Consider the following 27,529-nt stretch of genomic DNA (forward strand, 5'->3'; position numbering starts at 1 on the left):
TTCGAACTTGAGGACGCTGTACCGGCCGTACGCTGTATGTTCTTTCTTAGCATATTAATTTGTCAGCTTAACACACACAATTTTTACACGTTTGAAACACTCTTTAGCAATTCTCTGAAGAGAGTTTATGTGACTTTGAAGTTGTTTCTGCGATATAAGTAGCGCCAGTGGCTCCTTCAAGCGTCTTCGGCGTGAACAAATCGTGCCCGCTCCTCTTTCGCAGCACGTTGCTCCCCTTGCGTGCGTCGGCATCCGGTATGTGTTGTATTTTCGCTTTCTGTTGCTACATTAACCGTTGAAACAGCCCGAAGTTTCATGATGCAGTGTGGGATAGTCGGCGCTTTACCGGGGAAGTAGTTTCAGTGTTTGTTTTCGTTCTGTGGCCGTATGATGTGCAGAATACAGATACTGTCTTGACCATCCTGAACAAAGATGTCGTCACTCGATACCGCCGGCGCTCGTTTTAGCATTTGTTGGCTATTTTTTCGCTTTGCCAGCCACGTGTAGGAAGTCCTGGTCGCGCTGCAGGTGTTGTTCGCGACGATCTTCGTTGCCCAAGTTGACAAAACCGCTGTGTGTTTTTTGGGTCTTTCAGAGTTCAACGACATGGCACATCCACTCACCCTCGATTCAGTCTGGCTCGACAAGGCAAAGTATGACGATGCCGAGAAGCAGTACCTGTGCTACTTGAACAGGGATCAGCTTGCCAAGGTAACGCCTCTGGCCGCTTGTCGAGACCCGAGCATTGGCCGTTTTCTTTCCGGCAGTGCACTAGCGATTAATCATCACGCTAAAAGAGGCGGGGCATGCGGTCACTTTTGCTGCCTACCGAGACTTCGCTGTTTAATCACGTTGTTTGCTGTGGCTCGAGTCGTCTGCATAATCGCTGGCTTTACTGTGTCTTCGAATGTTGCCACCGTAAACGCAGACTTGAATGTAATCCTAAAAGAGAGCAGTCGTGTGTTCGCCACCGTCAAAGAGTGCGGATACCGCTGAGCCGGCACTTATCGCTTCATCCGTTTGAGACGTGTCTTGTTCTTGTCTCTCTTCCTCCAGGCTAAGGCGTCTTCCCAAAGCTCCCAAAGTTCCTCTCTAGTCGATAAGATAGCCCAGGCTCGGCAACAAATTAAAAACTCTCTCCAGTCAGTGAGTAGCACCCTTATTGCCTCCTACCCCACTCATGCGCTTCGCCTAGACGGCGAAGTATTGACGTGTGGAGGTTGACGTGTGGAGGCCTGTTAGTCTGTTTTTCACAAGCCTGAGGCATGAGTCCCACCTCCCCATTCGTATTCTTTATATCTTTCAGCGCACGCCTTTTGCCCTTCTTTTTTGTTAGCACTTATCAGTCACTGTAAACATTGTGCTTTGCAAAAAAAAAAAAAAAATTGCCTTGGTGGCGAACTAGTTAGACCTCTCGTTTTGCTCTTATGTCCTTGTCCCCTAACTTTAGCCGCATATGTCTTGCTGAGCATGTTATGCCACCCAAACTTCTCAAAATTCTTTTAAATTATCAGAGCTTTCACTGGTACAATTGAAAGCTTGAATTACAGGGATTGACTGAGCGTGAGCTGTATGTCTGTGCCCTGTATAAGTCTTGCCTGTGAATGAAGGTGTCAGTCAGCCAAGTAATTTTCCAACTTATAATACGCTTGTGGAACTAGAAACATAGGTTGCTTTCATTTCTGTGATGTTCATCTTACTGCATGTCTGGTCATTGCATGCTGCATTTACTTTGCTTTTGCTGCCACTCGAGGCTCCACTTCTGCAAATGTTATTTTGATATAGAGAGTCACAAAATTCAAGGTTGCTGCTTCCTCAGCAGAGGAGGAGGACTAGTTGCCATGCAGTGACTCAGGACTTGCCTGTTCATTGTGCTTAGCCTACTGATGTCAAGGGCTTTTTTCTTTGGCTCTCTTGCTTATGTGACCTTGTTTTCCTTGGCTCTCTTGCTTATGTGACTGAGGACTGTATCCTAAACTATCAGTTTAGGAGACATTTTACACAGTTTAGCAAAGTGTATTGCGAAAGTTTGGCCAAGGGTAATTTTGCTCTCTTTTTCCTTTTGCTTCCTTGTCATGGCACGGCATTTATGGTAGTGGAGTTTTTCAAGTGGGAAAGACCATGTCTTGGTTTCTGCTTCAAAAGTGATTAGGAACACTTCTCAGTGCATTTCAAACAGCATCATTTTGATTGTCAGGGCAAACATGTGAGCAATCTTGGTTTGCACAAAGGCAACTGTCTAGCTGTTTGTGATGGCCATGTCATTGAAAAGCTTTTTTCACGGCACCTAAACCCAATTACATGACATGGTTTGACATTGACAAGTTTCTGGCCTGCAAATATCACTCATCACATTCAATTTTGCTCGAACAGCTTGGCATAGCGGAAATGATAGCCAGGTAGTTAAACGACTGTTTCCGCTTCTCACAGATATAACTGTTCAGGCAGCTGTTCAAGAATACAAATGTTTGTCAGATAGGTTTCCTTATTACTGCAAATATCCGTGCACAGCATATGAAATGCACTCATGCTTATCTCGTGCAAGCCTTATATATGCATTGCCTGCATTTTTGCCAGGCACTGGAGGCTGACAAATAATCAAATAAGTAACTTTTGTCGCAGTGTTGCAAGTAAAAGTAACAGTTTTGATGGGTTGGCACAGTTCATGACCATAAAGAGCAGACTCAAAATAACAGCACTGAAGCAACTAGGAAAAGCAGGTTACCTACAACTCATGTAAATCGGACAGACATGAATATATGCACACACTGCTAAACATTAAATACTGAAGGAAATATCAAACACAAAAACGGTGTCAACCACCTTCTCATTAGTCCATAATTATTGCCCATGTGTTGTGCATGCTGTTATTCGCTATGGTGCTGTCAATGCATGTCAACAAGTAAAGTCTGGTGTCACTGCTAGGCAACTGCAAATTTATTTTTAAAGACTGTGCTATGCTTCTGAGCAATGCTCCTAATGTAGCAATGTTTCCAGCAAAGAAACAAAAATGCTTTCTTGTAACATGTAAATCTTGTATCAAACCTCAAAGATGTTGCTATTTTTTTTTTTTCATTCTCCCCCCTTTTCTTTCTCTTTCCATATTTCTTTCATTTTGTTATTTTTTTATCCTGTTTGTGCTGCGAGTGGCAGTGTCATGATCCCTCCACAGGTCAAAATATTTGTCTGAAAGCTGTGTCTGTTTAAAGCATCAATGTGGAACCAATGCAAAACAGATCTCGGTTTGATCCCTGAATTTCTTAAGCATGATATGGCGTCTCTTAAGCAAGAAATTGTAGTGAACAGTACTCGTAGAGCCCCGTGCTGGAAGAAGAGACTGGACTAGCGCCATCAGACAAATGGGCTAGACGATGGTATCCGCGACATCAGTGCATTCACCTGATATATAAATGGCAATTCTTTTTGGGCCTTCTGTTCCTACAAGTTGGTGACATCGGACGTGATACCAAATCACCACTGTATAAGTCTACCAAGTCAAATTCTTGCTGGCAGTTGCGTGTGCTGGGAACTGCGTGATTTAGCTATTGTGCGGTAGAATTATAGAAGTGGCTGCTTGTAGAGTTCAAAAAGATCAGCGACAATGAAACCGCTCAGTTAACTTGCTCAGTGAACTGCTTAGTGTTTATGATGTTCATATTCAAGTGTACAGTGTACAGGCTTATCCTGATAGGTACCAATATGGTTACTGTAGCGCCTGAGCTGTACACAATTGGTTTAAGATATTGAAACTGGATTTCTTGTCTTGCATATCAGTAGTGAGGACAAAGGGACATCATTAAAATTTGTGAAAGTAATGAGCGCTTCTTAATTCTGTCCCACTTCTCACTATTTATCATTACAGTTTTTTTTTTTTTCTTATGTACACAGTTTCTTGCATTAATTCCATGTGTCAAGGCAACTGCAGCATCTGCAGTGTTGAAAGCTATATTGTGTAGCACAGAACCACATTCATTTGTTATTGCCTTGTTTCCACATTTGATGCTTACCTGTCCGTGACATTTGTGTTGTGTTTTCTTCAGGCATGCAAATGCTACGAAGAAAATTGAGCTTTCACTCGTGTTTTCAAGGCACCTTGTCAAGTGTTGATGTGTGTCTGATCTAGTAGTGAATGTATAAAGAAGTTGCTGCAGAACTGTGAGTGTTAATTTGTGCCTAGTTGTTAGAAGTAAGACTGAAGAGCTCCTACTATACCATTAAGTATCACTGGTAACCATTGGGGGAGGATGAATGTGGCAGTTCAGTTTTCTGGGTCTGTAAAATGTTTGCCCAAGTCAAATTGCAATGTGATATGGCTTGTGTTTAGTTTGATGACATTGGGCCATGCATGTACACTCCATTTGTATTCCTTAGAAAAGTGCAGGATGATGAAAATGCTAATAGTTTTTGTTTTTATGTGGCCTTCAAAAGGTAGTTTTCTGACTTTGTAAGATTGAGCTCGCCAGATGGAATTGGGATCTGTGTTGTGTTAGAAAAAGAAATTGTGTGTTCAAATGAAGGGATTGGAATACTTTCTTTTGTGAAAGTTGCTTTAATTTGTTGCTAAGCATCTGTTTGTGCTGCAAACTGTTTTATATAATCTATGGCCTCTATCTGGAAACATCTTTAAGTCCTTTGAAGTTCATCTTTGCCACATAGCACATGACCAAGGCTGCAGAACACAACCTTTGCCACTTGCAAACATTGCAAATTGCACATTTCAAATTGGGGTTTTAACTTGAAGTGCTTAGTATTGCAGGAGCAGCATATGAACATGAAAACATGTGGGCAGTTAAGGAACTGGTATTGGACACCTTAGAAGTTTCACTACATGCATTCGGTACCAATTCTGCTTAGAACTTGCAAGCATTTAAAGTAGACCATCAGGTATATTAATGCTTACTACAAAAGTTATAAATTATTCACAGCCATGTCCTTATGTAAGCTTACAGGTTCTCACTAATCACTTCCTTATTTTTTTTTTCCTTTTTTTGCACCTATGCAACAGTTAAGCACACTCTTTAATTTTAACATATCTTCATTCTCTACGTAGCTACATGCTTTTGGCTCCAAGGGACGCAATAAAGTTGAACCGTATTATTAGATTACCCTTGTACAGTACGAAAAAAAGCCACTCATACCGTGAGAGGAAGCTTGATAAGCCAGGAAAAACAAGACTTGTAGTGAGACCACCTTTTAAGTTCTGGCACCACCAGCTCACCATGACATCACGGATGTTAACCATGTCTGCTCAGACATAGTTAATTATTTGAGAAGATGGGCCACATTGTATTCTGTAAAATCCAAAGACCGAACTTGGCAAGGTTTGGGACGATTTTCTGGCTCACAAAGCCCAAATATGAAAATATATTTTTGAAGTTCATGACGTCGCACTGATGTAGTGGCACAGTGTTTCATGCGTAATTCAAAAAGATTGGCCTTCCTTTTTTTCTTCTACTAATCGACCTCTTACCGCAAAATTAACAGAAATATGCACTTGAACCTCGTTATAACAAGACAGGATGTAATAAAATAATGGATGTAATGAAGTAAATACAAATCCTCTTGAAATCCTCATAAAGATCCATGTATTTAAGACCTTGTTCTAATGAAGTAAAATTGCTCTGTCAATGGATATAACAAACTAGATTCATCTACGAAACTAAAAATACCAACCATTGCACACTGAGCATATTGCTTTCCGCTGGATTCCGCAGTCGTTTGGTGCAGCAGTTCAAAATTGCTGCATTGAATTCACCATCGAGCAACACTGGTCCTTCTCACTGACACGTTTATGTCTGCTATGCACAAGCAGCACTTCTTGCCTATCTTATCGCACCTCTCTCGCTGCAGCATGTAGCTGGCGTAACTAGGTGCGCCTTCCAAGATCGCAATCTCGGAGCTCACGTGAAGTTACACCACACCACATATCTGTAAGGATGCTTGCATGCGGGATGCTTAAAACTAATGGCTGCACTTCTCTCTGTCACTGCGGCGCACAGTGCTGCACTGACTCAGCTAGGCATGACCTCCAAGATTGCATGAAACCGGCACAATTCTGTCCAAACCAAGCTGGTGCCACGAAAAAGTGGCGGATCAGATAGTTTAATTTTTCAAGGACATTGGCGTTTCTGGTTCTGTTCTAAGTTCTGTCAGCTGTAAATTTGACAGGTTTGCAAAATCTTGCAAAAGTGAAGCTACCACCAAAAGTCACAGAGGTCGCCCAAGAATACTGTGCTAGCTGCGTACGAAGACGAACTGTGTTGTGTGTCACATGCTGTTCGGACATGACAGTCTTCATTCGCTTCATAACATGTTATCAGTCAATACTGGCAAAACAGCATCGCTGTTTTTCCAGTTTCATGACAATGTGAGCAAGCAAAATAGAAATCAGAAGTGAAAGACGATCACATTTGAAGATAAGGGCGTTATTGTAACGGCTGTTGCATCAGGTGCTAAAAAGCCACCTGTTGCACAGGCCGGAGAGTCTGTTGTCGGTTTAATCAGTTTTCATCGCATATGCTGCCGCATAGCGGTTTAGCAGGCTTCAGAGCCGTAGACTTATTTTCATGTTGAGTTACGCATACCATTGGGCATATAGTGCTGCAGTAAAGGGGCAATAGTCGGTATAACGAAGTAACTTTGGCTTTCCCTTCAGCTTCGCTATAACGAGGTTAGAGTGTAGTTGAGAAAAGTTCTTTATTATTGTAAAGTTATTTAGTGCTTTTTTTAACCCCGTTGTACTGCCATGACTAATTAAGAAAAAGAAGTTTAGAAGTGCAAAAGAAAAATTATGCGTGGGTCTGTTATCGCAAACACCAGAGACCAGCGGAGCTGGGCTAAGGCCAGTAAAGTAGTGCCAAACCACACACTTAGCCTAAGTTTTGCTGGGCACCAGAGACCAGCGGAGCTGATCTCTGGTGCTTGCGATAGCAGAGCCATGCATAATTTCTTTTTTCTGCTGCAAGAAAGACTACCACCGAAGCAAGCGCACGGGTTTTTGTCAGAGAGCAATGACGTCATACCACCTCTGTCCCCGCCGCGCCGCTCCTTTTCCCCGGCTAGGCTCCACCCACCCTCGCTGCGCGGTGCTATTTTTATACTCTGCTTTCACTCTATCTCAGCTCTCTCCCCTAGCTTGGCGAAGCTGTGGATGTCAAGGGAAACCTAGCGGGGTTCTAACAGCTCCACTGTAAAATTGACAAAAGTCATTATCTATTATTTTCCTGTCAGGATGACAAGAAACTGAACACATACACATGTGCAATAATTGCCAGAAAGTCACGATGAGTTGTCATAAGGGGTTAATGGGACTATCTTGTAGTAACAGTTTCAACACCACTATTAACAAAAATAGTTTTACATAGAGATAAGCCGTAATGTGGTTTCCCGAAAGATGGGCCAACAAATTTTATGCGTGTAAAATAGTTTTCAAGTAAAACAGTGATATTTTTGTACAAAATAAAAGAATATGCGAAAATAAACTAGTAAAATTGAGCTGATACCAAACTATATTTTGACGCATTCTAGTATTTTATGTATACATATATAAAATATATCTATTGTGGGGATACGCTCTGCATGAGGCTAGGCCGTAAGGCAAGCTCCGGATCTAGTCACGGTCATTCCATATTACTCCCCAACCAGTAGCGCATTTAATCGCAGCTACATTGGGTTCAGGCAAATAAAGCAATCGGTGGTGTTTGGCTCTAACAATTTTTTTTGCTGCGTGCAGTAACACTTGCAGAGCGAAAGTTGACTGTCACATTGTTACACTGGTGGAGGTGCTGGGTATGCTTCATGCTTGGCACTCCTTCGCAAAGCCGACAATCGAGTCCGGAATCACCATTGCGCATTGAAACACCGGTCCGCCAGTTCAGTCGTCACCTGCTAAGACTAGTGCCCGAGTCCAGTCCCCTGCAAGAAACCTTGAGAAATCGTTTCCCTCCTACAACTATAATGGCCACCGCATCTCCATCACAAGTAACACTGCAGAATCCTATGGTTCTGGAGAGCTTTCATGGTGATGCCTTTGAAGATGTCGAAGATTGGCTAGACCAGTTCAAGCGCGTCGCTAAGTACAACCATGAGAGCAGCTCGGAGGACAAACTCTCGAGGGTCTATTTCTATCTGAAGGACAATGCTTGTATGTGGTACGTCAACAGGGAGAGGAGTTTTGCCACGTGGGACGATTTCTGCACATAGCTGCTGGATACTTGGTCAAGCATACACAGGAGGGAAAATACACAGCGTCTCCTTAAAATCTGCATTCAGTTGCTATGTTCTCAGCAGATATGCCAGAGGAAAGAAAGTTGTGGTATCTCTTGCGGGGAGTGAAAGAGCAGCTGTTTGCCGGCCTTGTGTGAAATCCACCGACAACAGCAGCGATGTTCACAAAAGAGGCTACAGCCATTGAACAGGCCCTACAACAACGATACCACCAGCATGACATGAGCAACTCGCAGCAAGCACTTCCGTACTGGCTGAAACTAACGACAGGCCTCTGTGTGAAGTTACCCAAGAGGTTGTGCAAGAAGAGCTTCTGCAGCTCGGATTTGTTATTGCGCCTACGGAACCGGCGCCTGCATTATCTTTTGTAGCTGATGTGGTCTGGGAAGAAGTACAGAAAGCTTTTTCATCACCAGACTGTGGTAACATGCCGCGGCACCTTACTTATGCAGAAACTGTTCACCGTCCAATCAAAGCATCTTCGACGGCGTTGACACCTACAACTAGAACATCGCCTAGGCTACAAACAGAGTTAATATCGTCACCCCCGTCAACTCTACCAACCCCACCGATCACGCCAGCGCAAACAATGCCATTTCTAGCTCAGTAAAGTTTTCACTCGCTCATCACTCGACATGTGCACGCCACTACTTGGCTCCATGGAGAGTTGCCGCCAAACTGTCAGCGTCGGAAAACCGATTTGTGGCACACAGTTGACCAGTGTGCTACCATTGTGGCGAAGCTGGACACTTCTATCGAGTTTGCCACAAATGGAACAACTATCACGCCACTCAATACCCAGCACCTCCATCAATGTAACCACGTGGGATCGACGAGGACGCAAAGCAGCACCAACAAATACACCTTATCAGTCAAATAAGAACCAGCAATGTCTTCGTCTCCACGCTTAACCTAAAAACCCGCGCTACTTCGACCTCGTCCCCACTGGCACATACCCGCGGCAATATAGTTGTGCCAATAGGTGCCAATAGAGGCTGCCCTCATTGATAGGCAATGAGGTCACTTGTGGGTTGCAACAGATATCTGTTAGGCCGTTGGTTAGGTTCGAGGTCGGGGTGCCAAAGTGAGTCTCTCGCAGTGACACACCTTTATACTTTAACTTTGCAAGAGGAATGTCTTCCTCGTGCTTTGGATACCTTTCCCACGAATCAAGGGGGGGAGGGGGTAAGGTGCGCGTCACGAGAGCGAGGGAGAACCAGGATAGGTGTAGCGCACCTCTCCCATGTCTATGCTAACTCGACGCATCCGCAATGTGCAAGCACGACTATGTGAGTACACAGGAGGAAATGTGCGCATATGCGCCCCAGAATATATGTGTATACTGTGTATCTTGCTCATCTACATGTACTGCTGTATGCTCCCTTACGTAAGGCCTTTCAGGTGGAATAAATGAAATGAAAAAGAAAAAATCAAGCAGAAACTCCTTTCGTAGTTGTCTAAGTATGCATAAGCATTGTGCAGCTTGCTCATCTCCACGCAGCCCATGTCATTGTCAGTGTTATGGGACTTGATCCAACCAGTATTAAACCCTTAACTCTCATTGGTCCGTCGCTTATCATGTTCGATAGTGAACATGATAAGGTATGTTTAGTAAAGGTAGAGTTCATTACGGCACTCGAACCCACGACCACTGGTGTTAATTAAGGTGGAGTTAGTTAGACACCATTCATTAAGATAATTATAATTAAGGTTAATTTAATGAAGCTGTTGCAAAACCACCACTACATTTGCTGAGGGTGGTATTCAGTGCTTTATTGTTGGTTTGAATGCTTGTTTTAAACTTGTTGTTTATTGAAATCTGTTCTGTGTGTCGTATTGGTGGTTTCAATGAATTTATGCACTGTTCACTTCACTTATCTGAACGTTTGTAGCCTCTGCCTTACGTGGGTATGAGCCATACATTGTCTTAGTGACAGACAAACTTCTTGTTTGGTAGGCATATAAATGCTTATGCATTTAAATAGAAAAGTGCAATATCCTTGGTTGTCTTACTATAATTTTTTTCCTTTCCAAGTGTGTTGCTTTCCAAGTGTGTACCTACGGTTCTTCGGCGGTTGTGCTGTTTTGTTGGTTCATTCTTAGTGTTAAAGCTGTTCTGTTGTGGGAAAGAAGGAGTCATGTGGTGCGTCGTGCTCCTCAATGTCACACAGGGTGATGCGCTTGTCAAGTCTGGCAGTTCCTCTCATGATGATGCCTTCCAGAAGAAGATTCTGCAGGAGCACAACGAAATGAAAAACAGTGAGTGGTCTGCCCCGTTGTACTTTCTTGTTGCATAAATCAGTGCCAGTTGAACCAGTTTGCCTTGGGTAATGTTTAATGAGCCATGTGCGGATTTAAAACATGTTAGGTGGTAGAGAGTAACATAAATTCACATATTTTGGCAAAGGAATACCCACTGGGTAAATGGAAGGAGGGGGTGCCAAGATATCAGGTGCAGCCTTCTCTTCCAAACCTTTTCTTTAACAATGCTATAAATTAATGTTATCAAATGGGCCATACAACGTTATTTCTAGTTTCAGTTTTCTCTTTTTCATACAACCCAAGTTTACACCTTTGGGTTGCATTTTGTCCCCAAACAATAATCATCTGTCTTGCCCGCATTTCCTTTCTTTAACGCTGCGAGCCCGCTACTTCCTAGTTGCGAATGGCTTGCGCGTTATCAGCTTGACACAAAATTCTCAACAAGAAAGTAGCGAGCACAGAGAGCTTTCGAAAGAGGAAACACAAGAAAGACAGATGACGATTGTTGTTTGGGGATGAGATAAGCTCGAAAGGGTGTAAGCATTTTTTAGAGTGTAGTGGCATGTTGAACAAAGGAAAAATTGTGTAATTTTGTGCTCATTAACAAAAGATATTCAAATTTAAGAATTGAAAATGGAAAAGAGGCACCCTCTCTGGCATTGTACTTTCTAAGAGAAAATATCAGCTCAAAACGAACACGAGTGGTGCCCGTGGGAGCTGCCCTTTTAAAGTGGCCCTGTTACTACCAGCACTGTTTTCTTCTTATCGGATAAAACTGTACTAGTTTCACGTGTTCAAGTGTCAAGTGCAAACTGCACACACCGAAGTGCTGAAAACGTGTTTTGTATTTCCTACTTCATCTCTGCGGATGATAATTACCACCTTCGGTTGCTGCGATTACTGCAGAGTATATATGTCTAAAGCTAAGTAATGTACTAAATATTTGGATATTGCCATTTTCATTGGAGCTGAGGCACTGCTAAGTAGCATAATGCATACATAATACCTATATGCTAACTGTGCATTACAGCCCCTTCACGGCAGCCAGGTTATGGACATATTTTCTCTGCTTAGTTGCTGTCACTCAAAGCTAAAGTGCGCTGTGCAGACTTATTATGGCAAGCTGCAAATCTTGCTTCCCTGTGCCTTCCTTGCACAATAGGAAGCTTTGAATTTGGGACAAAACACGTATTTTAAAGATTAGCCTGCAAGTGTTGCAAAACACTCGAGGTTCGTGACTTTTCCTCTGTGTGTAGCACTGCAAGAACTCCTAGCTGCATTGCGCAAAATGGAGACACGCATCGTTGAACTTGAGCAGCGTTGTCCGGCTACAGGCAGTGTACCAACAGCCAAGGTAGTGGCACCTCAGGTGAGTGGATAGCTTCTAGTGTCTACAAACCAGCCAGCTGTGAGAACAATATGGCCAAGCCTATTCACAGTGCGCAACTTGTTTACATCAGTACTGTGCTGCCTGTAACCATGTAGTCATACCAAGTAGTATGATCATAGCATTAATGTGACATACTGGCAATAATTTAAACCCTGTTACTTGATAGTTTTGATAGATTTAAACTGATCTCGCCACGTTCTGAGCACAAGCGCACTTGGAAAACATCTTGTCTCTTTCCGATGTGTGATTTATGTATCAGTATGTACTCTGCTGTTGCATCGCACTTAAACAACTTGTTCTAGCTGCTAGATGACAAAGAAATATGATCTGAAGCATTTTCTTGTACATAATTCCGCGTGTGTAATTGTGCTGCTTTGTGCATACAATCGCCGACCGATAAATCGGACACCGATAATCCAGACATGCTCGGTAATTCGGACAGCTTCGCGGCACCGCCAGTGGCTCCATAGATTTAATGTGTAAAGATGAACTATATTTCGGCCAGCCGTCAGCTCTACATTTGATTATCCGGACTCCGTCTGTAGCTGTAGGCTATGCTGACTGTGCCGACATTATCTCCTCTGGCAACTTCGACAAGACGTCAGGTATGGTCTTAGAGACCCGAGGCATCAAGTCAGGCCTCAGAGATTACACATTCGACGGTAATCCCTGAGGCCTTGCCTTGGTTGCAGCATTACGCCCAAGAGATTTAAAGGGACACTAGAGGCAAATATTAAGTCAAGCTAAAGTGAGAAATAGCTGCTTGAGAATCTCTAAGGCGTCACTATTATTGCGAACAAAGCCTTAATAATCGAGAAATTGAGGTAAATGCAAGACATGATTAGGGACTCCTCCGGAACATTCAAGTACTTGCCCGATGACGAAAGCACTCCTCAGGTAAATTCTCTCACTGGTACTCAACCACTCATTGCAACAACCATCCTTGTATTATATTTTAAGATGAAATAAAACGCTGCTTCTTCAATTCTATTTCATATTTAGAAAAAGAACTCATTGAAATTTCCCTTGACAATGACGCGAGCAGTCGAAAGGTGTCGTTTTCGCTCGACTCTGTGCCGCCCACGCTTTCGCGTTTCAGTAGTTTCGTTATTGCATGGTGCTGCGCAAGTTTTGCTGGCTCGCGAAACTCGTACAAACTGCAAATAGCAGAGAATTCAACTTCCATGTGATGTTGCGGGATGCCCAGACGGTCTACACCACTTGACTGAAAAGCAGCTGCAGCGGCAAATCCACCACTCTGTCTTGGCTCAGTGCCGCCATCTGTCGAGTTCCATTTTACTCACCGACGGCAGCAAAGGGTGGTGATAGCATATGCAGTGTCATCACTCCCCCGGTTGGGTGGCGGGAGTTCTTAATTTTGAAAAAGGTATTTGGACCCTTCAGATGCAAGTTTCTCCTAAACTTTCTTTTCTTGGCACAAAACAAGTGTTGCGAGGTTTTTGGAATGGTATTTAACCCTTTGAGGGTCGATTTTTTTCGCCATATGCGACCACCCAGGGTCGATTTTTTTTATTGCAGATTCCAATTCTTCTTAAAGACTTATTTCGAAAAAAATTTACAATCATTTTTCTAAAGTGACCGTAAAGTGAGAAAAACATCTTTTATGTTGGTATATATGCACTCTTCATTCATGAATAACAGCAATAAAAAAGGAAATAAACTTATCAGAATTAAAAATTTTATGCATTTTTATGCACATAGTTCAAGGCTTTGAAAATCTGCACAAGAGAATATTTCGGAAGTCTCAAATGTTCCTGCTCTTACACTAATATGTACGTCCATAGCGTAATCGAACTGTGTGGGTGCACGCACTCAAGAAAACTGTTTGGTTGTGTGCGCATCAATAAAAAGCGACACGTGTGACAAACTTCCGCTAATCTTCATCTTACCGCCAACCAGCTAGGGCAATTAGTTCTCGCGGGTCTTAAAAAGGAAAAGAGAGAGAAACGGAAACGCATGCACGGCGGTATCCTTCCTATGCGCACTCCTGTGAGCACTAAACGAGCGAAAAACAAGCGGTCACCCTTTGAGCGATTAGTAACGAGATAGCCATCACTTTTGCAAGCGCAAGAAGCCGAAACCGCCCGCGGAACAAAATCCAAACAGCCGCCCGCACGCGCGCACGCTAATGCGTGAGCGGTAGTATATAGATGCACGGGAGCAAACTAGCGCTAAAACAAACCATGCGACGAAAACCGAGAGAGGGAGGTGCACGAAAAAAATTCCCTGTATCCCCACATAGTGGCAGCACATGACAGAAAAGAAAAAGTTGGGAAATTGGCACGCTTTTTAAACATACAGACTGTGCCGTAAATATATGGCATCGACCATTTTCGGACTTGTTCGTGGCGCCGTATATTTGTCATTGACCGTCAAAGGGTTAAACAGACCATGTTGACTCATTGTTTACCTTTAGTGTCCCTTTAACTGCAAGTGCCAATCTTGGAGGTTTTGCCTGAATTATAGGTTGCATCAACATCACGATCATCATATTCTATTCCGGCGTATTCTGGCAACCCCGCACATTGCCTGCTCTCGCCATTCTGTTTGTAGAGTTTGCCTTTCGGACGGTGTCCTACCATTCCGTGGTTGTTTGTTTAGTTTGCATTCCAGACAGCGCTCTGCTGGCTCCCAAGAAGTCTTTCTCGTGAACTTATTGACGGGCCACATCAAATGGCACCAGCGGTGCCTTTGCACTCCAACTCGGAATGAGTCTCGAGTCGCAGTTCGAATGACTCCACAACTGTAGAGCCTGAACCTGCCGCCTACCACATTGTGCTCAAATGCAGCTCTCATTGATGACCTGCTAGGCAGCGGCGTGCTGATTTCTGCCGCCATTGCATTTGAAGACTTTGCAGGCGTTGACAGCGTGGTGTTGTGTGCCGAACTGAACAATGACGAAATAATTGAGCAAGTTCTCCCACCATCAAACAGTGACTCTAACTCGGATGATGATGTGCCGTGTGCTCCGGAGCCTTCACATGCAGACTTTAGCCTTTGCAATCCTTGCATTGGCGTACAGCAACGGCAAAAAACTGGCAGAAATACAGGCGTACGTGGTTGCATCTAAGCAGAAGTGCGTGCAGCAATGAATCGTCCATGTATACCTTGCGCAGGGGCCTTAAAACATAAATGAAATCATCTTATTTAAATGCATTAGCTTTTTCGGACATTTGATAGTTCTGACTTATTTACGTTCCCCGCGGAGTCTGAATTATCGGTCATCAACTGTACAGTGCATTATAACATTGCAAAACTATCTTCTGCTTTTATGCATTCCTTTTGGTGCTAGAATTTGTATAAACACCAGCACCTTCTTTGCCCCACACATTTGCGGCACTCCGCGATTTCTGCACTGTGGGGCTTGCCTGAGGTAATTAATGTGTGGCCCTGAGTACTTCCCCATAAGTGACTGCTTGCTGCAATACCAGCTACTAAGTGCAAGTTATCAATGTTTTGAATTAAAGAGAGCCAAATTGATTAGATATTACTGTAGCTTATGTTTAATAATAGTCAACTAGCTTCAGCTAGATGCTGCTGGTCGTTCACCGTTATGTCATTTTATAATCTACCAAACCTCTACGAACAGCTCACTGTTAGTAAGAGTAAAGTTATATCTAGCAGCATAGTAGCTAGTCTAATTTTATAACACAGAGAGCTTATGGACACCTTTGCTCTTATATCCTTAAGCATATGCAATGCAAGCTTAATCTAACTCCCAAGTCTGTGCCTACCGTATTGACTCGCATAATGTTCGCACCCCAAACTTGTCGCTGCAATATGTCGTGTGCCAAGTCTAGCTAATGATGATCACGTTTACCATCTGTCGAATGCTGTCAAATACTATGCAAACAACTCTTGAAGCCGTACCAAGCTGTCTGCACGCACCAAACATTTTTAAGCAGATGCCCAACTTCATTCCTTTCATCACTTTCCGCACTCCCATGAAAAAAAAGAGAAGCTTCAACCAAGCTTGCTTTGGCTTTATTACTTGTAGGCTTCATGATGGTTTTGGCCAACAACAAAAAAGGCACCTTTCGATTCTTCTCGTCTGCGCTCGTGAGCACGCAACAGATCGCGAGCGGCAACTATAGTGGCCACGTTTGCACTAATATGTTAAAGTGTACCCTATTCATACGCCGACGCTTGTAACACAGCTAAGATATTTGCCCACCCTTAGTGGAAATGTGCTGTATTAGGATAGTAGTGAAGACAAACGCCGCAGTTTCCACAGCATGCCCGCCATGTGTTTCTATGTCACTGGCAGCTACGCACGCCCATCTCTGTTTTTGTCCCCTCAAAGTGGACATGGCTACGGTATTGTCGCAAACTTGCCGATATTAACGGTATTATTCATTACTGATACTGAAGAAACTGTTTCAATGCCCGTAATGTACTCATGAGAAGAACAAAAATCACCTTCGGCTCATCCAGCTTGCTCTGCCGGCAACCATATTTGTTTTGGTGTCCCACACTGTTGCAGCGACAGCCGCCTGCTTGTTGACCTGTTGTCATCCCACAGCAAATGCAGAATGAAAAAAAATATATATTTTCACTGGAAATTTAATCCGCGTAATGATTGCACCCCTGACTTTGCGTCAATTTTTTTTTACAAGAAAGTGCAATCATTATGCGAGTAAATAATACGCTGCATATATTGCACATGCACGCATCCTCACCTCTTCAGCCTTTGTGAACATTTGGCAGGGGTAACAATAGAAACTCCTTCGTTCACTTGTCAAGGCGGTACTGTTAGCATTGAGGCAGCGTTGCAAGATAGCAATAGATGACTTCAGATAGTGATCAGACTGTGTGTGTTCTTTCTTCAGGCCAAGGTTACAAACCATGTCCCTGCCAAAAAGGAGGTGGCAGATGATGATGATGACATTGACCTTTTTGGTTCAGAAGATGTAAGTTGGCTGTTTCTTCAATCAACATGAAGAACAATATTGCATGTACATTCCTCAATGCCTTCTATTCTGTCTTAGGATGAGGAAGCAGACAAGGCAAAAGAAGAACGTGTGAAGGCTTACCAGGAAAAGAAGTCCAAAAGTGAGCGTCTTTTATTTCCCCAGGACTGTAACTGCGTGGCATTTCCCCGCAGGCTAGCTGAGCCAATGGTATACACTCTACAGATTTTTTGGATGCCTTCGTGGCACTGCCGCATACCCCATGGTCAATGTAGAAGAACGTCTGAAATTTCTAACGCAAAATTCCTTCGCCGTCTGGTTTTCTGGACTTCTTGCTGTGACTGCAGATTCGAAACGGCGTTATTGAAGCCACCCCCACCGCCATTTTGATTATCTCGCCGCCTCAAACGGGCACTCTCGCACGCAGATCCACTGGCAGCCACCATCGCAGAAACGCTAGGCCTGCCTGCTTCAACGTTCGCTACTGTTGTATTCGCACCGCTGGCACGAGTTGTTGGGGTCTCGGTGCTGACGCCCGTTATTGCCAATGGGTCGCAAGCCCCAAGGGTAGCGTTGGCCTGGCGGCCTGGGGCACTGGAAGCATCCGAAGGTCCCGGCAAAGCATGAGTAGACTGGTAACAGAACAACTTGTTTATTCTAACATAGCAAAAGAGCGGCCGGTCAGTTCGACCGAAGTGGAGAGACGGGAGAGCACGTAACTCAACAGTACAAATCGGAGCCTCTCTCCTGGCGTCCGGGGGCAGCTGCTCTTATAATCTCGGCGTCGCGGTCCAAAAGGGAAGGTCACGGGATGAAGGTCACGGGATGAAGGTCACGGGACGGCGGAGCATGAGCCCACGACGGCGCGCACGGCCGAGCCGAGAGACCTGCTGAACCGAGTGTAGTGACGCATCGCCAACCTTCACTTGGGGAGCTCCGCTCCCCGGCTGCCGCGCTTTGACAAGCGTGGGCACACACACACACACGCACACACGAAGACACGTGGCACCGAAACACGCCTGGACACGCTTGGCGGGTAGGCGTTGCGGCGGCGTCGAACGGGCCAAAATGTCCGCCGCTTTGAACAAAGCCCCGGCGTCCGTTGCATCCGCGCCGGCATTACCGCGCGTTGTAGGCGAAACGTAACAGACCGCCCCGCCGGGGGAAGGAGATCCCGATGGTCAGGGGACTGCATCCGCTGTCCGGAGGGATGTCGCTCGATGATGCTCATAACCGAAGTCGGGCGTCCTTTGGCGTTTCTTGAGCGCAGCGCACAGAGAAGGCCTCGTTCTCACGTTCAGGTGCACACAGGACACTGCAAAGTGACTTCGGGAGAGTTGACATTTTTGTTCTCGTTTCCGGCAAGCGTTAGAACTACGCCGAAAGTCAACCGCTCAGTCAGCAAGCACGGCACAACCCTCACTAAGCCCTGCCAGGCTCTTTCCCCTTTTATACTGCTGCCTAGTTCCTTACAGTAGTTCAGCAGCACTCAGAACGCGTCCACAAATCGGAAAAATTGCACTAAAAAGCACATCATCACTTTGAAACACTACACAAAAGCAATAAGTTAAAAAAAAAATCCTGCCTCAGGAAGAAAAACATCAGTAACAAGCAATTTTGAGGCTGATTCCCACGTTAGGGGCTTCGACTTAAGCCATCGGCGTTACCGTTGAGACTCCCCTTTTTGTAACGCACCTCAAAGGAATATTGTTGCAAAGCGAGGCTCCAGCGCAGGAGGCGGCCATTTTTGGGAGAGATGGTCTGCAGCCATTGGAGAGGGCAGTGATCCGTTTCAATGATAAACCTCGAGCCAGCTAGGTAACATGACAATTTCTGAACGGCCCACACGATACACGCACACTCTTTCTCGGTGGCGCTATACGCCTGCTCACGACTCGTCAGCTTACGACTAGCATACAGGACGGGGTGTTCTACTTCTCCATTTTCCCGTTGGCACAGTACAACGCCCATGCCTCGCTCACTAGCATCACACTGAACAACGAACCCTTTTGTGTAGTCGGGCGATCGTAGCACAGGCTGGCTTGTTAGGGCGCTCTTTAGGGCGCTAAAAGCTCTTTCCTTCGTCTCATCCCAGACGACTGTTTGCGGCTCTGTCTTTCTTAGAGCATCCGTCAAGGGAGCCGCGATATCAGAGTACCTGGGGATGTACCTCTGATAGTAGCCGGCGACACCTAAGAACGACCGAATATCGGTCTTCGTGCGCGGTTGCGGGAAGTCTCGCACAGCGGCCACGACCCCGACCAATCACGTGTCCGAGGTAGACAACCTCGGCCTGTGCTAACTGGCACTTGGGAGCCTTGACTGTCAAGCCCGCATCGCGCAGGCGGGTTAGCACTGCCCGCAAGTGCGCCATATGCTCAGGCCAGGATGCGGAGAATATCGCTACGTCGTCTAGATACGGTAAAGCGAATTCTTGCTGTCCCCGCAACACTTTATCCATGAGGCTTGAAAAGCAGTATGGCGCGTTCTTCAAACCAAAACTCAAAACTTTAGGACGGAATGTCCCCATTGGTGAAATGAACGCCGCATACCTACTAGCCTCTTCTGTAAGTGGAACCTGCCAATAACCCCTGACAAGATCTAGGGTGGAAATAAACTGAGCGCTACTCACTCTCTCAAGGCGCTCCTCGATGTTAGGGATCGGATAAATTTGATCCTTAGTGATGGAATTAAGCCTGCGGTAGTCGACGCAAGGACGAGGTTCCTTGCCCGGTACCTCAACTAAAATCAAAGGGGAGGTATAATCACTCTCACCCGCTTCAATAACACCGAGCTGTAGCATTTTCTTTACCTCAGCCTCCATAATATCGCTCTGGCGGGGTGACACCCGGTACGCCTTGGATCGTACTGGCTCTGGGGAGGTAAGTTCTATGTCATGAGTAAGGACAGAAGTCCTACCAGGCCTCTCAGAGAACAGACCTTGAAACTCTTGTAAGAGCTGGTGTAGTTCGGTTTTCTGCTCAGGCGACAGCGATGCTTTACTTATTAAGTCACTAATGACTTGATCGGTGTCTTTCCTGTTCGTCACTGAGCCTAGTCCCGGAAGCTCGACCGGAAGCTCTTCTAACTTTCCCGCATCGGGAATTTCCTCTCCAGTATCTGGTGCCCTTAACGCTACAGGCTCAATTTTATCCCGTTCGGGCGTGCTCTGAATACCAGCTTGCTGCGCCTCTGACCCTTTCTCATCGTTCAACAACGTCGGCCCCGCGACTACCGCCTTTGCATCGAGCTCCCGAACCTTCGATCTGGTTAAGGCCTGAACGCTAGCCTCACCAAACAAAAGCCCCTTCTCGCGCAGGAGGTGATCGGACCTGTTCGAAAATAGGTACGGGTACTGGGGGGGCAGCATAGATGACACTGCGGCCTCCGTCTCAAGTGCTCCGAAAGGTCCTTCAATAAGCACTTTTGCTACCGGCAGACACACGCTATGAGCTTCCACTGCTTGCTTGATCCATGCGCACTCGCCCGTGAACATATCGGGTTCAACGTAAGAGGGGTGAACTACATCCATCGTAGCTGCGGTATCGCGAAGCACTCGGTACTCTTTCCCGTTCACGAGGAGGTCTCGCATGTAAGGCTCGAGAAGCTTGATGTTCTCGTCAGTGCTGCATAATGACAAAAACACGACTTTTGGTTTTGTTTCTGGGCACTGCGCCGAAAAGTGACCCGGCTTCTGGCACGTATAACAAACGCGCGCTTGCCTCGTCTCGAACCGCTTTCTGCGTTCGGCTTCGGTTGCCGCCGTCTCCTTACGTTCGGTCGGACTGCTTTCACTCGCATCCGCACTACGTGTATCCCCCTTTGCTCTCATGGGTGTGAACTTCGGCCTCTCAAACTTGGAGCCAAATTCACCCTTTTGACCGTCCTTAGCTCCGCGAGCCCGACGCGTCACAAACTCCTCGGCTAACTCAGCGGCTCTAGCCACCGTACTAATGTCTGGCCTATCCAAGACCCAGTACCGCACGTTCTCAGGTAACCGACTATAAAACTGTTCTAGCCCGAAACACTGCAGAACTTTCTCGTGGTCACCAAACGCTTTCTCTTCTTTGAGCCACTCCTGCATGTTTGACATAAGCCTGTACGCAAACTCTGTATATGACTCACTTCTGCCTTTCTCATTTTCCCAAAACTTCCGACGGAACGCCTCCGCTGACAGCCTGTACTTCTTTAGCAGACTCGATTTCACTTTCTCGAAATCCTCTGCCTCCTCTCTCTCCAAGCGAGCGACTACGTCGGCCGCCTCGCCGGGTAGCAAAGTGAGCAAGCGCTGTGGCCACGTTTCCCGAGAGAACCCCTGCTTCTCGCACGTTTGCTCAAAGTTAACCAGGAACAAACCAATGTCCTCTCCAAGCTTAAACGGCCGCATCAGGTCAGTCATTTTGAACAATACTCGTTCTCCTGCACCGTGTGCCTGACTTCCATTACGAGCGCGTTCCATCTCTAACTCGAGACGCTTCATTTCCAAAGCGTGTTGACGGTCGCGCTCTTCTTTTTCTTTCTCTTTTTGTTCTTTAAGTTCGCGCTCCTGTCTTTTTGCCGTCTCCCTCTCCTCAATGGTCTCAAGGCATTCCGACAGCTCGTCATCCTCAGCTTCTAACTCAAGAATAGCCCTTAGCAGTTCTGGTTTTCCGAGTTTGTCTGAGACATCCAGACCCAACTCTCTCGCAAGCTCCAGCAATTTCGGTTTGCGCAACGACTTCAAATCCATGGCTGCTCTGAATGCTGCTTTCTCTACTGCCTACTATTGTCTTGCCGCAAACTAACCCGGTAGCAACGACAACCACAATTACCAGCTCTGTTTCTAACACTAACAAAAGCCTGGCAAAACTCAGAAGAAGAAAGTCCCGCACTCACCAAACCTTGCAGCCAAGAATTCAGCGCAGTCGTTCCGCTGCAGGCAACCAGTCATCACACAGGGCTCGTTGCACTGCTCCCGGATGGTCGTTGTGCTGCTCAGCATACAGTCAACCGCATCTCTTCGCTGCTGGCCTCCGTTGTCGCGATCTCACCGCTGGCAACCAGATGTAGTAATCGCACCGCTGGCACGAGTTGTTGGGGTCTCGGTGCTGACGCCCGTTATTGCCAATGGGTCGCAAGCCCCAAGGGTAGCGTTGGCCTGGCGGCCTGGGGCACTGGAAGCATCCGAAGGTCCCGGCAAAGCATGAGTAGACTGGTAACAGAACAACTTGTTTATTCTAACATAGCAAAAGAGCGGCCGGTCAGTTCGACCGAAGTGGAGAGACGGGAGAGCACGTAACTCAACAGTACAAATCGGAGCCTCTCTCCTGGCGTCCGGGGGCAGCTGCTCTTATAATCTCGGCGTCGCGGTCCAAAAGGGAAGGTCACGGGATGAAGGTCACGGGATGAAGGTCACGGGATGAAGGTCACGGGACGGCGGAGCATGAGCCCACGACGGCGCGCACGGCCGAGCCGAGAGACCTGCTGAACCGAGTGTAGTGACGCATCGCCAACCTTCACTTGGGGAGCTCCGCTCCCCGGCTGCCGCGCTTTGACAAGCGTGGGCACACACACACACACGCACACACGAAGACACGTGGCACCGAAACACGCCTGGACACGCTTGGCGGGTAGGCGTTGCGGCGGCGTCGAACGGGCCAAAATGTCCGCCGCTTTGAACAAAGCCCCGGCGTCCGTTGCATCCGCGCCGGCATTACCGCGCGTTGTAGGCGAAACGTAACACTACCAAGATTCTTGCTGTTCGATGCTATGTTTTTCATGGAAAGAATTCGTCGCTGTCAGCAATGGCGCTGACTCCGCCTTTGAAATACTTGCCAATGACTTCGAAGCTTAATAAAAAGCACAATGCAGTGCATAGTGCTGGTTTCCAAAAGTCAGCTTCGCCTTAATACAGCAGCATTACGCGGCGAAGCATACCAAGAGTAGGAAAGGGCAATTGACATAGGACACAGCATGTGTTCCTTATTTATACACGTGTGTGCCCATCGTGTAGTGTCACAGTACGAGCACTGAGGTGCCTAATAAGTCTACTGGGAATCTTGCGAGCTATTTCAGACATGCCTGTGGCAATTTGAGCTGTTGGAGGCAGTAAAAGGCATGCATTAATTTTTGGGACTGCCCGATTTTTTTGGACGTTTTCGTGACCCTTAGAAAGTCCCAAAAATCTTATGTTGACTGTATAAAAGAATGATCCCTCTCTAGTTTTTCATGAAGCTGCAGAACGTCTTGGGTGTGATTGATAGGACACTGCCTTGCAAATCTTCTGCAGGAGGAAGAGAAAAGCCATAGTTCTCTGCATAGGTGCCTGAAAAACTATAAGGGTCAAACCTATGCGCAACTTTCAAATACATTTACATACATGACAAAAGAATGCAGGCCAGCAGTATGATTTCAGTTTGCAGATTTGCTGTTGACTGTGCTATGGCTCATGCTGCTGTGGGTTCTAGAGTGCTGTAATACATTGCCACTAACAGTGTAATGTGCTGTTGAAAGAAGCAGATTGATGATGGTGTTGTCTTGCACACGCAGAGCCTCAGGTGGTTGCTAAGTCTAACATTGTGCTAGACGTGAAGCCCTGGGATGATGAGACGGATATGAAGGCCATGGAGGAGAACGTCCGACGCATCGAGATGGATGGACTGCTCTGGGGAGCTTGTGAGTGCATGACCCTTTGTCTTGTCTCTTCAGTGTTCTGCCATGAGTTTACGCTGTTTCCAAAGGCAGTTTACTGTACAGACACAGAGAAGTCCTAGTTGTCATTGTTGTTAACCCTTTATGGAGACTATAAAAATTTTCTTGCAGAGTTTCGATTTTAAATATGGTGTTTCTGGCTAAGTGTCTTCAGGCAACATTGAATAACAGGCAGCACACATCATTTGTTAGAATAGGAACAGAGGACGAGGAAAAAGTAAGGGAGGGAAAAAAAAGCAATTCTGAACTGAAGGTGCTGCAGTACAGCATGGTGCCACTGTTAGCGCTTATTCACACTGGCGATTGGCAGAGGTCGTGCATTCAGCAACTAAAAAGCAATTCATGGCAACCAATGTTCAAACCGGAAAGCACAACCTGCCCATCACCACGCCAAAACATTTCACGATTCATGCCTTTCATGTCTGATCGTACCACTATCACCACATCAAATAAACGTCAGCGTATACAAACATTCTGTTCCTGCGCATCTGATGGGTTCAGAAGCATTGGCAGGACTGAGAACTCGAGCAGCGGGCGACTGACCCAATACAGTCACTGTTCGACCAGAATGACTATTTGTGACTAGTTATGACAGACTTGGTCACACCTCCGCGAGTCGCTAGTGTGAATGAGCCCTTAGTGCATACATCTCAGTGTGTCTGCCAACCGGGAATTCTCAGATTTTTAATAGCCTGGAAGTTCTCTGGGAATTTATGCTTCTATTAGGGAAAATTAGCTGTAATTTTATTGAAAGGGAATGAAAGTCGCACTAATGCTGGCTCGAGTAACAGAGAGAAATAGTAATGATTCGTCTTTGATGCCATGTTGTCAGCTGGAGGGGTTCCCAGTGTACAGTCAACAACAGATTTTCCAGACACACAACTTTTTGGACATTCCCGACCCGATAATTTGGACGGAAGTTTCGCGGCACCACCACATACCCCATAGAGTCGATGCATAAGAAGGCCAGAAATTTCGGATGCAAGAACTCTTCGCTGTCTGAATTTCCGGACTTTTTGCTGTGACTGCAGGTCCGAAACGGCATTAATCAAAGACCACTGCTGCCATTTTGATTATCTCTCCATCTGCTAGCAGCCACCGCAGCAACGCTAGGTCTAGCTGCTTCAAAGTTCGATATTAAGCTTCTTGGCGTTCGGTTCCGTGTTTTTCGCTAAAAGAATTCGCCGCTATCAGCAATGGCACCGACATCGCCTTTGTAGTCTTCGCGATAGGCTTCGAAGCTCTGAAAGCACGGCGCGTTGCATAATACAGGTTCCCGAAAGTCAGTTTCGCCTTCATACAGCGATGTCACGCAGTAAAGCATGCGCAAAGTACTGCGGTGAAGCTTAGTAAGCGTGGAAAGGGGCAATTGTCACGGGACAAGTATGTATTCCTTAATTGTGCACGCGTGCACCTGCTGTCTTGTATCACAGTGCAAGCACCGATACGCCTAACAAGTGTACTGGCAGATCTTCAGAGCTTCTTCGGATGTGCCTGTGGCAGTTTGAGCCCTTAAGGGCAGTAAAAGACATGCATTAATTTTTTTTTTGTGTGTGTTTTTCACGGCCCCAAGGGAGCCCAAAAAATCTGACGTTGACTCTACAACTGACCAACAGGATGCTTCAAATGGTCTGCTGGGTGAATGCGCAGCGAAAGGAGGACGAGAACAGAAAGGACCCATGCATTGAGGAATGAATGGAAAAGGAAGTGTGCTGCCGCTTCTTTAAAGGAGCTTGAGCTTAAAAAACAAGGTGTTGGCTGACGCTGAGATGCAAGTGTTCCTCATCCAAACCAAAATAAACTCTTTAAAGCAGTTAAACGCAACACTGAGGCATTGTGCACGGGCTGAGAGTATGTCAGCACAGTTGAGGTTGACCTTCCAGCTACCGAGAGAGAATATCACTTATGGCAAAGTTCGGGCCCAATACCAATGAGCTTGCTATCAGTTGATAGAGATAGCTCATATTCGAAAATATTTCTTTCTGTGTGCATCTCTTTTTATTCGTATTTGAAAATGCTCGACTTGATTTGCAATGGGCTTTACCTTTATTTTATTTTTTTAGATATACTAATCGATGTCCTTTTCTTTTTAATAAAATGCACTACTCCTTACTATTCAAACTGGATTAAGTCCTTCTTTTATTTTTTTTAGCACGCTTACTAGAAAGTGACAGCATCGGGCAACATGGTGTCAGCCTGTCTTGACATAAAAGAAAGTTCTTTGTCACTCAGGGAAAACCTGGAAAGCTCAGGGAATTTGCAAATATCAACTTGGTAGACACCCTGCTTCTACTTTTGCCTTAGCACCTTTATTTTATTTGCTCATACCCTTGCATCTGTTGTTTCATTGCAGCCAAGCTTGTGCCCCTGGCTTATGGAATCAAGAAGCTACAAATTGTGTGCGTTGTAGAGGATGACAAGGTCAGCATTGATGAGCTCCAGGAGAAGATTGAAGGCATCGAAGACTTGGTGAGCATTTCCTCTTGTTGCCCTGAAATGGGAGCAAAATTTTATGGCTAGAACGTCAGATTATTAACAGAGTTTCTAGTGTGTGCTACAGAAGCGCTCCAAAAGGAATGAATTGCATGAGAAGTTGGTGCTTTCATAAGTGCTCTTCTGACTATGCAGCCGTCATTGGGTACAGATTTCGAGGCGACGTGGAAAATACAGGAGGGTGAAAATGCAACATTCAATGACAGCATCGTGTAGCAGTTTTTTTAAAAGAAACAAGCTTGCAGTGCAAACCGTGTTGACTCATTATTGGCTTTTTCAGCTGTTTGCAGTCTCATTTCATTGTTTGTTACAGGTACAAAGTGTGGACATTGCTGCATTCAACAAGATCTAAGCCCGACACTGGAATGACTTAATAAATTGTGTCCCTTTTTGCACAACACCACGTGCTGTCTTGTTCTTGTTGAAGAACACATGGTGTTTGATGGGGAGACACTCCTCGAAACAACTTTTTCTTTATTACTTGTTCTATAGGTCTCAAAATTCAGCAAATTGTGGAGTTTCTGTGCAGATTTCAAATATGTCATTACTTTTTGTGTAGCTTTATAGTTTTTGAGTTATGTGGCGCACAATGGCAAGATAGTCATCCTTGTGGGCACTTTCTTTTTAATGTACTAAATTTTCACAACGTGCCGATATCTAGCCAAACAGCATGTACAATTACTGAAAAAACTCATAAGAATTGACCTTTTGTCATCTTCTATTTAGTTTCTTCAAAATCCAAAGGAATATCATGAAGCACTTTAAAGGGGTAAAAATCCAGGCACATTAAAAACCTTCACAAAAGCAAATTAAACTGCAAAAAGAGGGCATTTCAACTAATTTTTCTCAATTTTCTGAAATATAACCTTGTACTTTAGCAACTACTGCTTGGAGATGTTCCAATTTCAAGCAGGTATCAGTACTGTACATATCTTCAAGAGTATGTATGCCAAATTTCATTAGTATAATACAATTGTAAATGTACAAGGTTATTTTCATGTGATTGTGGAAAAAATTTGTGTCCCAATTTTTTTTTTTTTTTTCATAGTTGCATAATTGTATATACTGTTTGAATAGATGTCCGCACTTAGTGGTCCACAAAGAGCTAAATGCACTACAGCACAAAGCTTTTTATGAAAATTTATTAAACTATAAAGTGCCCACAAAATCACTCTATTTTGCCATTGTGTAGGACATAACTAGAGTACTATAGTAACTACATAGAAACTAATGACATTTGAAATCTGCTTGTAATGCTCTACAAGTGGGTGGATTTTCAAATCTCTAACACAAATATTTAAGAAATGCTGAGCATGGGATAAAGGCTCCAGTTGCCACAGCTACATTCTGATGGAAGCAAACGATAAAAATGCTTGTGTACCATGTTTTGGATGCTTACTACAGTACTCCAGGGGGCTCGCAATCAATCCTGAGCCCCCCTACAGCCCCTCATAGACCGCGAGTTGCTTTGGGACATTAAACCCTGTACTAATTCCTGTGACATCTTAATGTTTGTCCCTTGAATGTTCACAAGAGA

At 45.3% G+C, this 27,529-nt stretch overlaps 1 protein-coding gene across 2 annotated transcripts; it reads left to right on the forward strand.

The window, feature by feature from the left end:
- Positions 1-152: 152 nt before the first annotated feature.
- Positions 153-26,392, forward strand: LOC126536309 (elongation factor 1-beta-like). 2 transcript variants are annotated; one of them, XM_050183227.3, is made up of 10 exons: positions 153-255; positions 596-711; positions 1,057-1,146; positions 10,398-10,485; positions 11,745-11,857; positions 16,729-16,809; positions 16,888-16,951; positions 23,338-23,463; positions 25,853-25,968; positions 26,306-26,392. In XM_050183227.3, the coding sequence occupies exons 2-10, from the start codon at positions 607-609 to the stop codon at positions 26,342-26,344; spliced, it is 822 nt and encodes a 273-aa protein (XP_050039184.1). In that variant the 5' UTR covers positions 153-255; positions 596-606; the 3' UTR covers positions 26,345-26,392. The 2 variants fall into 2 exon arrangements, with proteins under 2 accessions (XP_050039184.1, XP_050039185.1); XM_050183228.3 differs by lacking the exon at positions 1,057-1,146.
- Positions 26,393-27,529: the final 1,137 nt, after the last annotated feature.

Source organism: Dermacentor andersoni, chromosome 4 (genome assembly GCF_023375885.2).
Source record: "Dermacentor andersoni chromosome 4, qqDerAnde1_hic_scaffold, whole genome shotgun sequence".
Lineage (NCBI taxonomy): Eukaryota > Metazoa > Arthropoda > Arachnida > Ixodida > Ixodidae > Dermacentor > Dermacentor andersoni.

Bases quoted from the DNA above. Each gene is read 5' to 3' on its own strand.
- LOC126536309 (XM_050183227.3), top strand. From the start codon at position 607: ATGGCACATCCACTCACCCTCGATTCAGTCTGGCTCGACAAGGCAAAG. The intron at 10,486-11,744 runs GTGAGTGGTCTG...CTCTGTGTGTAG, and splicing joins GCACAACGAAATGAAAAACA to CACTGCAAGAACTCCTAGCT. The intron at 11,858-16,728 runs GTGAGTGGATAG...TTCTTTCTTCAG, and splicing joins CCAAGGTAGTGGCACCTCAG to GCCAAGGTTACAAACCATGT.